The 12,066-nt window shown below is 46.2% G+C and overlaps 1 protein-coding gene across 3 annotated transcripts in view; it reads right to left on the reverse strand.

Moving 5' to 3' along the window:
* LOC147897255 (6-phosphogluconate dehydrogenase family protein) overlaps window positions 1–12,066 on the reverse strand; it is a 162,114-nt gene that overhangs the window by 10,388 nt on the left and 139,660 nt on the right. For all 3 annotated transcript variants that reach the window (XM_087380963.1, XM_087380962.1, XM_087380964.1), the window contains exon 7: window positions 8,535–8,619. In XM_087380963.1, the coding sequence (XP_087237089.1) occupies window positions 8,535–8,619 (85 nt within the window). The remainder of the gene's footprint in view (window positions 1–8,534; window positions 8,620–12,066) is intronic.

Genomic DNA, 12,066 nt, shown 5'->3' on the forward strand with positions numbered 1-12,066 from the left:
AGCTTTAAACTTAGTACCTTTTGTAACTTGATCTGTTGTGCTCTGTACAGTCGTAGGTTGCTATATCCCTACGGGACGAACATGTGTAACCATGACACTAGATATTTAGGTATCCTGAGCCATGTCCAGGATACTTCAGCCCATACCATGGAGAGTGGTTTGTAGGCCATCTCATGGGCTATCCATAGATGCCACTTACACCTTGGTATGTGCCTTGTAGGCCTAGTTATAGTTAGTTAAGACTATTGGTACAGTTAGTTTATGTACCATCTAGGTCAGTTAGGACACTTAGTCCAATTAGGGCAATTAGCCCTAGGGTTTTGTTATGTTGGCTCACCCTTGAGCCTCCACACTTCCGTTTTACAGCAATCTATTACAGCATCTCGTTTTTCTCCTTCTTGCTTCCATTTTTTAGCTTCCATTGCCTCCTACACCCAACATAGAGCCGCTTCCAAAAAACCAATGAGGAGATCTGTAGGGCCTCCAACCTCTACAATTGAGATACATCTCTTGGCATTACTGACCGTGTAACGAAAGAAGGAAAGGATTTCTCTCCGTGCCCGCGGCATCAATCCACTCCCACTCTTTCGGGTCCCACTGCAAAACTTTATGGACACTTCTCCATAGAGCCAAATCCTGCATGAGTTCAAGAGACCAGAAGGGGGGCTAGGTCTAGGTATCATTGTGAATCCAAGCCGTGCTCCACATAACCTATGATCTTGGCTGAGAAGGAAGTCCCAACAGAATATCATGTGTAGATCTAGACAACTTGCCCCCTGATTGACAATCAAAGACCAAGGTATCCTCGTCTGATCATCGTAGTGCTCTTGAAGTGGAATTATTATCCCCGTGAAAGCCCCCATTCTAGTAGGGCAAGAAATAGGCCTATCATTTGTATCAACCCAATCCATGGGTATGGCTACATCACTCTGTTGAATTCTCCCTGCACTTCCTTGGAGTTGACTTATTAATTATAATTTATGTTTCTTTAGAATTTTTTTGAAAGCTTTCTAGGATCCCACAAAAGAAGCAAGGCCTCTCTCCCATCTAAACCACTGCATATAGTGACAAGTGCCGAGTGGCCTGCCGTGCTCATCAAGTATGCTATCATTCCTATCAATCTCTTCCAAAGAGCAAGGGGAAACTCTTCGAAGAGTACTCTAAAGATGGCCCAAGCCATCTCTCTCATCTTTACATGCTTCATACTTTTTCTTAAGTGCTCTTCCTGAATTTAGAGCTTCTCAATTCCCAAATTGTAACAAGGATAGGTTGAATGCTAGAAACCGAGCTGAGAGCAGCACCTCCCCGCCTACTCCCTTGCTGCCCCCTCCCTCATCCTCTTCCCCTCCCTCCTGCCCCCTTCTTTCCCTCTCTCTGCCCCCTACTTGCTGCCCCGCCCCTTACCTACCCTCACCCCCCTCGCTGCCCCCCCGCCCTCCCCCTTCCGCTCCCCTGCCCCCTCCCTAGCCCTCTCACCCCCTTCTCAGCTGTCCCACCCCCCTAGCTCCCCCTCCTACTGCTCTAGGCCCCCCGCCTACCCCTACCCCTTCTCTCCCCCTCCCTAGCCCCTCCACCTACCCCCCGCCTCCTCTCTCCCTCCCTTAGCCCCCCCTACCCCCTCCCTCAGCCTTTCCTCCCTACAGTCCCCCTCTTCCTCTCAGCCTTTCCTTCAGCCCCCCTCAACCCTCCTTCCTGCGCGGGGATGCTTCTCACTTCAGTGTCAGGCCTGATTCATAGGAACTCTTTTTCTGTCCTCGCAGATAGATTGTGCAAGAGTTTGGGGATGCTATTATTGGATTTCATATGGACAGGCATTTCCTTCCGCAGGTGTGGGGCTTCTTTCCTCCGTGGATTTTCCTCCCCTTAGTAGCCTTGGAAGCAGGACTCCTACTCAAGAGAGGTTTGTTTTTTCCACCCGGTCGGATAAGGTGTTTCATCTGACTTCCTCCCACCGATGAGGATTATCACTTGGAACGTGTAGGCCTTTGGGGTGTGCCACATCGCCACCGTAGGCAACTAATTCGTAATCAGCTTCATCCAGGTGTTACTTTGTGTCCCACTAATATTCTTTTTATTTAGGAACACAAATTGGATGCCAAAGACTGTGCTAAGTAAGGTAAGATACTTTCATGTTACACCTTTTGATCACTTGCAGTTAGCACTAGGGGAGGTACATCTATTTCAGTTTCAGGCTCTTTTCTCTCGTTGGTTGTTACACACAAAAATACTCACATAAACCCTTGTGGACACAGAGTCATCATCCCCTCTAGGGCTCAGTGGATCCTTCTTTTGATTGGAGGAAGGGTGGCTCCCTCAACCTTTACGTCCCTAATAATAGAGGGGATCGTGTCCTTATTTGGAAGGAGCTGCTCTCTTGGGACCCCATTGCAGATTCATGGGTTATTGGAGGCGACTTCAACATGCTTGAGTTGCCCTCGGATAAGAAAGGGGGTAGAGAGGGTGGCATTCGCTCCTTAGAGAGAGCAGCTTGGGATGCCTTCCTAGTTTGGTTCAATGGAAGAGATGCATGATTTGATGATGCCTTTCACACTTGGCCACAATCGCTCTATTTTCGTGGTCGAACAGGAGGCCGCAAATGCCTATCCATGCATGGCTTGATAGATTTTATGTTGATGCCTGGGCTCTAGATAGAGGTAGGTTGGTATGGATTTCCACTGGGGTATCCACTTCAGAACACTTTCCCATGGTATTGATGATTTCGGAGCCTCAGTTGTTGAGAGGCCGCTTTGCTAGTCTCAAGATTCCAGATGCCTTTTATGCAGAGAAGAACCTCATAGAGACAGCCTTGCAAATTTGGATTTCTCACGTGCAAGGTGGAGTGCCATCCCCTTCACATGTGGTTGAAGCCCTCACCGGTGTTAGTGACTTTTATCATTCGGTCACTAGCATCAAGATACGTGACATTCTCAGATGTGAGATTGGTATTCGCCAGCAATTGGCAACCCTGCAGAGGGAAGAGCGAAATCAGCCTATAGTGCTTGGATTTATGAGTCCCTTGCTGTAGCAAGAGCTCATTAGCAAATTTTGCTAGATCAGAGAGCAGAGTATGCCTTTCATGCACGTGATTCATTTTGGACTCATATGGGAGGTAGACTCAATAAACACTTTTCTCTCATAGCTTACTGACTCTTCAAACTGGGTTTTGCAGACAGAGCTAGATGCAGTCATGTGCATAGCTATAGAATTTTATGCCTCCCTTCTCATAGCAAATCCTGACACACACGCCCAGAGATGATGCAAGATATGCTATTTGGTAGCGTATTCCTATGTTAGTAAAACTAGATATGCGGGTCTCACTTGTTGTACCATATAGCATATTCCTATGTTAGTAAAACCAGATATGCGGGCCTCACTTGATGCACCTTTCACTAATATAGAGTTTAGGATTGTGCTTCTTGCCCTGGCTAGGAGTGGAGAGCTCTTTCTTGATGTAGTGGGCACTGAAGGTGTATTGAGCTAGTCATGCCTTTCAACCGTCGCATAGACATGGATTATCCCTTCTCCAAGCCCCCACTGAAGTCTTGGAAATCCACAATTATTACATAGGCTTCCACACATAGTTAGTCCTTGTTTAGTCACTGCCCTCCCTATGAGTTGGACCTTGGTGAGTTTACAGGTGCATGCTCTACATAATCAAGCACGACAGCAGCAACTACACAACTAATTCTCTATCAAAAATTATAGCGGCCTCTCGTGGGTCAGACAGTTGATCCCAGGAGCACATGTTCTCAACCACATATTAGATGGCGGCATTGTCTCCTCTCGAGAAGAGGGCCACAGGTCTGGCTCCCAATAGTGGATACGAGCAGGGGTCTTTGTGTTTTAGTAGCCCAATCCTTAGGCCCAGAAGTGTTAGATCAAGGAGAGCTCATAAGAGGATAATTGGTATGGATTGGCCTAAGGATGGGAGACTCCAGGATCGGGATCTTGAATGTATATGCCCCCACTTGCTGCCGGCAATGACCACCTTTTTGGAGACGACTCACCGGAGCCTCCATTGACTCATGTATTGTTGGAGGAGACTTCAACAATCTAGATTTTCAAGAGGACAATCAAGATGGAGCCTTCTTTTTGGTGATGCCTTCATCTGAGCACAACAATTGAGAGTAGTTTATCTTTGCAGTTAGTGGCCACCACCCCTAGCAAGCTACAGTTCTCTAGGCTCTCGCGTAGCCTCTGCTACTCCTTTGACCAATGACAACATGATGGACTACTTAAGATTCTTCACAGATTCTACGTGGGGGACTAGGCAATACCTAGAGGTGGAGCCACGAGCATTTTGGCAAGGGCGATAATGTCATATCATTCCCCGCATTGTGCTACATCTAGAGAAACCTATTGTGGAGTCCCTTAGAAGGGGGTACGGACCAATCCTAGAGTAGGATTCTAGCCTTGCCCTAAAGACATTGATAGGGTCAGCAACGGCCTCTCACAAGATCTATGCCGTCCTCCTCCAAAAGGTATTTCTCACACTTTGCAAGTGCTATAAAAAGCAGTTCGGGGAGGTAGGGATGGTCAAATTGGAGTATGGGGAGGTGCCAAAAAAGGAGAGAGGCATTTGCCGTCTTGCACCACTCTCCAAAAACTCGACCCTGACGTGGAGGGGGTCAAAAGAAGAATGGGTCAAAGGAGGGCTTGTAGGTGGGGAATTGTCCTAGGCGTCTCCTAGTACATCTGGTCCCTCTTGGGGCAATACCATGTAAGCTATTGAAACTACTTGCCAAGGTGGCACCCAGTTCCCATAACCAATGACCTCCATCCAAAGTTTGTAAGGGTGCCCATCGAGTGTCTAAAAGAAAAATGTGATCATGTACGTCTTAGTACATGATCCCCTCTAGGGTGATTACTGATGTTGATGGTGGTGAGGGAGAGTCAGTAGCTGAGGGATCTCAAGAACCTGCCCAAATGCCTCCCCAATAGTGTAAAGAAGCTTGAAGTACACTCAAGAAAGACCATGAATCAAATGGTGAGAGTTGGTTGATGTGAAGGAGGTATGGGATCATGAAAACTTACTTCCTCTCTCAATGGGAAGGGGCTGAGATCAAGAGCTGAAGTGGCAGCCTCTAGGGTATCAAAAATCTAACCAGGAAAAACCCCAATACTATTGTTGGGGAAAATAGTATGAAGCCACAACAAAATTGGATGTTGGCGCTTGGAGCAAGGGACAATTCGATAATAGAGGTGGTGGAGCTGTAGGAGGAAAGGTGGTTCCAATGTGCTAGCAAGAGCAAATGCAGGGAATGAGACCATGGGCATAGCATTGTTTGTTGTTGCTCTTTGAGCAATAGGAAATAGGGAAATGTTGGGATGAGCTTCGAGGTTCTACATTTGTAGGCATCATATCCATGGATTCACAATTTGGAGAGTCATTCCAAGTGAGCATGATTGGAACCTTTGCACTCCGTGCACCACAATCCACCTCTTAATTCTTTGTTAATCTGCTCCTCCAACTCCTTAAGGCATTGCCACTCCAAAGTTTCCCTTCCCATCATAGATCTGGAGAGTTGTAGTCTTTCACTTCATAAACTGACTTCAAGAAATATTGGAGAGTAGCATGTTTGGGCAGCTCATCAATCAATCTAACTGCAATACAGGAGGGCAAGGCTCATAAGAACCACCCCTTCATGATGAAATCATTACGAGGGGCTAACATTTTAGCAACTAGAACTCTCATGTACGTACAATTCAGAGATTCCCTCCCTTGGCTTCATCATGATGGTGGAAAGCTCTTTGACAATCACATGCTCGAACTTCCCAACTTGAAGGTCCGCAAGAAGTCATCCTTGAGATCATCATCCTTGAGATCATAAGGAAATTGACTACAACAGACATCGGCAACATCCTCCAACGAAGAATGAAAAATGTGGAGGAAGGCGTGCTGGTTCTCCACCCCTTTGGCCTTGCAAGCTGTGACGAACTTCTGGATGTGTAAGTTCAGCATTCTCATGTAGTTGTCCCTTGAACTCATCTGGAGGAAGGTGTGCTCATTGTACACCCTTTGGCCTTGCAAGTCGTGATGAACTTCCAAAGTGTGCTTTGGCACCCACATATAGTTGTCCCTTGAGCTTATGTGCCTTCATGTGGACTTTGTTGAGTACCTCTAGTCGGCCCCTCTCTACAAGATGCCATTTGTTGACACAACACCTCGATTGACATTATTTGGTGAAGGTGGGCAACATGGCTGGTGAGGTCACTGGCAAAGTCGATGTGTATGTTGGCACTAAGTTGAGAGAAGATACAAGTGAGGTAAAGACCGACAAGAATGGCCATACTAGTATGGAAGTCATAATGGAAGTGAATGTTGATGGAAGGACATCAAGGGCGCTGCAAAAGATATAGATGACCACCCAAAGCAGTTTGTAAGGACATAGAAGGCGCAAATGCCATCAATGACACAAAAGCAGTCAAAAGGGACATAGATGGTGCAAAAATCAGAGATGGTACAAAGGACATGATTGATGCAAGAGTGGTTGGGAAGGTAAGGGATGAGAAATGAGGGTTGAAGTACATGGCTATGGCAAAGAGTGGTAAGGGAATATACGGGATGAGAAATGAGGATTGAAGGACATGACTAGGGCAAAGGTTGGAAGTGACGAGAAACTAGAATTAAAGACCATGGATGATGTTGGCACCGTACTAGTTGCATACTAGTTGTGAACTTACTACAAGTGCTTAATTTGTTGCCATCTCCAAAGAGATGGCTGTTGATGAAGCCATAGCTGGCGCTTGTGAGAAGGGAGTTTGAGTACTCTTTTGAGCTTTATTGGCTTGGATGAAGGTTTGTCTCGCGACTTAGGTCTGCCGACCACCACGGATCTCTTTGATCCGAGTCAACGAGAGCTTTGAAAAAGCTGGTTGGTTTGGAAACTGTTCCGATGGGATCTCATTTTGTGCTTGACTTGAAGTTTCTGAATTTCTATCGCACGTACTGTTTCTTGTATCGTGTTTGGTTTGCAGAATGCCTTCTCTTCATTCTCCTCAAGTACCTTTTGACTCTCTCACTCACTCCCTCAAGGTTTGCTAGAACTGCTTGGCATAAGATCTCTCTCCTTAAGACCCTAGGATACCACCTCCCTCTTTGCTCCTCAACACAAGAAGAATCTCATTGTCATCGCCATAAAATGTGTGAGGAGGGGCCAGATGAAAACCAAGGATAAAAATTGCAGCTTCTAAAACTTTAACGTCCAAGAGAATAGATACAAGAATAAGGATAAAAACAGGAATTTCAGCTGAGATGCACAGAGAAGAGAGGCCGAAAATCATGTAAAAAGTAAGGGAGACCCAAGGCGGTGGGGGCCAGGGGGGAGGGGGGGTGCGCTCGCAGGAACTTGAAAGGCGAGAGGGACAGCAGGAAAAAGTTGGAACAGAAATGAAGAATGTGCACCAGATTGAAAGCTGGAGCTTACAATTTTTTGTTTTTGGGCAAATAAGCTGGAGCTCACAATTTAGGAAGCCCATAAAAATAGCATCCCACAAGGCAATATGGGCCTATCAGTGCATCCAATAAGGATCGCAATGCATCCAAATGGCCTATAAATCATTCACTGCAATCCAATGCACACCATGAATGAGCGCACCATGGCTCAAACTGCAACCAGAGTGATCTGCATAAGGTATACTAAAGAAATCATGGTCCCACGAAAAAGACCGCTATTGAAAATAGAACCTGAGATGCCTCAAAACATGGGCGCCATTGCATAATTGGACTCAACAAGAAAATCTGCAAATATCTCTCTTCTGTCAGAACTCCAAAATCCCAACCGATGAGTGAGAAATGGGAGTCAACCCTTCTCCTGAAGTGAAGTGGACACGAAAAGCAAGCAATAGTTGCCTCTACAAGTCAATATGGAGTCTCTGTCATCGAACGAAACAGGGAAAAGCTTAAAAAATGACTTTTTCTTTGAAAACACTTAACAGGCTCTCAAAACCACTTCACAAAACCAAAGTGACTTTTCCAAAGGTTCCTCCAAGGTCTCTACACACTCAAATGCAAGTAAAGTCACCCATAAAGCTTCCCACAGAGCTTCTCCTTCCTCCCACAGAGCTGCTGAGCTTCTAGGCATTCACGCACACTCAGCTAGATCACCCGGGCTCTGATACCAGTTGAGAGTGCTCTCAACGGAAGCAAGAATGGAAGAGGGAGAGAGAGAGACAGAGAGCCACACAAGTTTTGGTGGGTGCAGAACCACCCTAATCTTCTTTTTCATTCATTTATATATGTGTTTGAGTATTGTACATAACCGGGATAAAGGCACAGTGACCTTTAACCTCCACATCTTTTTATAGAGATATATTGTTAATATGTATCTTGCTTAGCAACTAAAATGGTAAAAGAAGTTGATAGACAAGTATACAAAGAAAGTGCAGCACTTACAATTTCTCATAGCTCTTTAAAATTCTGAATACACAGGTGTCACCTGTTCTTACTTGAAGAAAAGGGCGATCATAGTCAAGTCTGAAATACATGGGGTTGATATTAAATATGAATTGACAAGTGGCAAGATGACACCTACCATAAGCTTGCAGGAAAAACCTCCAGTATAATCTGTAGATGCTGGCACACCTTCCATGACCCCTGGTACGGGATTATAGGTGTCACTGTTATAAACCAAAAACATTTCATAAGTAAACTAGAGCAACTCTCAACTATAAATCTCATAAGGCAAGAAATTCTAAAATCAATAATTCAGATGCAACAAACATGTATGATGTATGCATACAGAGCACAAGCAGAGCTTTATTTGCAAGGCACAATCTACAAGAAGTACACTTTGAGCAAGGGCCGAATCAAGTAAGATCTTTGCAAACTTTAGAGAAATCATCTACAAACTGCTAGAACTAGAATGGGAGGCAGCATTAACTTGCAACAGGCAGCTGTCCATAAATCAGTGTGCTGAGCTGCTGCATAGCAGAAGGATAGTTCATAGCAATGCACAACGCCATCTGCAAACAAGTAAAGATGGGCAATGACTTATGTGAACACAAAGCTACTGATTGTTTGTTATAACAAGTGCATTGGATAGATCTGCGACAAATCAGGTGAAAAGTTTGGACAAGGATCCCATCTACTTGAAACGACACTCAGTAGAAAGTCTAAACGACAAGCAGCAGGAGCAGCACAGTCTATATTTCTAAATGTAGACAGTCAGAGCTGCAGCTACTTGAATAGCTTCAAAAGCAACGTCCGTATCTTGTTTGTGAAGAATAACTAGTTCCTCCTTCATCAAAGAGTACATCCCTGCCAGTGCTGATATTGCGTGCATCAGGATTCCAAATCATGTAGGCCTTGTGATTATCACTTTAGCCAACAAATATAACTTGAACAGATTTATTATCCAGTTATCTTATGTTGGCATGAGGAAACAAGCATAAGCCGTGCAGCAAAATGTTATTAGGTGATCTATCCTAGGTTTTACTCTTGTAAAGGCCTCCTCAATAGTTTTGTTTAGTTGCTTTCGTAGCACTCTGATTATAAACGTATGTAGCTGTATATTTTGCTTCAGCCCATAAGTAGTCTAGTATTTTACAGGCTTTCAACACACTCCCGGTGATGTCTTTACCACTACATTTAGACCCGTGTTTAGCCATATCTTCCATCTTCTTTGGACACTACACTTCTGACATTAAAATCCAAATCCTTTCTTCTTTGTGTTATTCTGTCCATGATGATCTTCCTTATCATGTTGACACTAAGAAATAAAATTCTGCTTTGGTTTATGGCTGAATAAAATTCTGCTTTGGTTTATGGCTGAATTGGGGTTTATTTTTAGCCATAAGGTTACCTAACTTCTTGATCTGCCTTTTGGTTTCCTTTGTGATGAGCTAACCATGCAACTGAGTTAATGTGGGAGGATGCCCTCTATGAGAGAGCGTGATGACAAAATTGTCCCACAAGCTTAGAAGACTATTTAGAAGAGGATCAACTACCTGTGGATCAGGCATATTCTCACACATTGCTAGTTGGTCTATCAAGTCTTTGAGCTGATTCAAATGGTCATTTACGTTTTGACCCTCTCGCATTGTAAGGCTACTTAATTGTCTTTTAGTGACTAAGGCTTTTTGCATACTAACGCCTTCATGGGTGATTTGTACAGTCTTCCAGGCTTTAGCTTGAGTTTTTAGGTTTCTAACAACAAGAATTATTATTTTTTCCTTTTTTTTTCTTTTTTCAAAGAAAGGAACCTTCTATTAATGCTTGAAAGGCTTCATTCAAAACAGCAGCCCCGGAGGTGCCCAGTATGGAAAAAAACGAAAAAGGCAGAAAGAAAAACCGGCCTATTCCAGAGAAACCCAGCTCACTGCCTAGGGGATCTCTGGTACTGGGGCAAGTGGGGGGACTATACAACCAGCGCATCCCTCGCGGAGTGAAGATGTAGAAAACTCCCGCAGGCCAAGCCTTACAGAATAGAGCACGCCTCTCAATAATCGGTCTAGACCCTGGAGTCCCACGCTCCCAGGTGCAGCGCAGAGTGTAGATGATATCCTGCCAGATGGCGACCATGGTAGCCGAGGGTGGAACCGGTGCTCACCCATCACAAGACTACAGCGAGCCACCCAAATGTTCCACGCAGTGATATTGGCTACCACCTCCCAAACGCTGTCCTCCGGAGGAGAAAGGGGAGCTAGGCTATCAGGAGGGACTACCTCATGGAGCACTATCCTCTGAATGCTCTGACCCTGTATCCGGTAAGCTGGGGAGATCTCATCAATCTGGAATGCGTATCCTCTCTCAGTCAACCAGGCCACCATCCCCCAGGTGTAGTCCCTCTGAAGACTCTGCATGTCATGATCCTGAGGACTCCCATCCAGATCCTCGCTGCTCTACGACAGCTCCAAAGGCAATGCGTAATCGTCTCCAAGAAACCACCAGAGCAACAATGGCACTACCCCTCCACTCGCATTTGCTCCAACCATGGTCCGATAGGCAAGCCTCCGTGGGCGGCCAACCGGAAGAAGTTGGATATCTTCCTCGGCTGCAAACTGTACCTTAACCGCATCCAAAACCTAGAACGGACATCCCGGGGAACTCTTTGGGTCACCCAATGCCGCTCCCTCGAGGGGGTCCATCTCAAAGAGTCCATCTGAAGCCTCCTGCCAATCCGTGTGGTGTAGGAAAAGAAGGGCATCTCGTCCATCTGCTTCGCAAGGCCACCCTTGGAAGGCCAGAACTACTCTCCCGGATCCCACTGGATCTTCCTCAAGGGTCTACCCTCCCACAACCAGAGGTGCCATCCGGGGGCATCCTGCTCTGAGATACTAGGAGGGTCAATGTGCCACTCCTTCCCCAAACATCCCACCACTCTGATCATCTGCCAGTGATCCCATCAAGACTCCCATCCATCTCAGGGTCTTTCACAGTGAGCGGATGAAGTAGGGCTCCAAGTCCTACATGGTAGAAGCCGGGGTGCGTGCTGCCTCACTACATCATCATCCTCAAAGGGACACCAGTTCGAGAAAACTACCCCAACCAAATGCAATCCCTCCAAACGTGAAGTCCCTCCCACCAGGACTCAAGGATGGCTAGGTCGATCTCTCTCATCCACAGCCCTACCCCTCGCAGATACGCTACGGCGCCAAGCCTCGCCTCTGCCTCCATGGGTAATTTACTCCATCTGCCAAAAGACCTAACCGAATCACTGTCCCACTGTGCCCAACCAATGTGCGCCCGCTGTCCGAGCATACACCCCTCCTGATCTCAGATCTTTGGGTGCCACATAAGGGGCTGACCCTCAAACTCCCCTCTGCATCTGGATGGAGCACGAATGAGACCCCCTGCTAGTCTCTGCCAGACCCTGTGAAGGCTCCTCATCAAGGGGGAACCCTTCCCTGTAAGGAGAGACTCTGAGAAGATCCACCTATGTGAAGCCCTCACTGTCCTCCGATGCGTGGGGTGTTCCTGAGAAGCCCTCACTGTAAGAGGAGCTTCCAAGGCTTTGCATCTAGGGTGAGGCCGCGAACAACCAACTTGCCCAGAAGGGCTCTTCTTTGCATCTCCGTATCTATGATACCCAAGCCTCCCAATGCTTGCGGCATGATCACTGTCTA

This window comes from Dipteris shenzhenensis, chromosome 10 (assembly GCF_047967505.1).
Source record: "Dipteris shenzhenensis isolate YYH24624 ecotype China chromosome 10, Dip_SZ_1.0, whole genome shotgun sequence".
In the NCBI taxonomy this organism is placed as follows: domain Eukaryota; kingdom Viridiplantae; phylum Streptophyta; class Polypodiopsida; order Gleicheniales; family Dipteridaceae; genus Dipteris; species Dipteris shenzhenensis.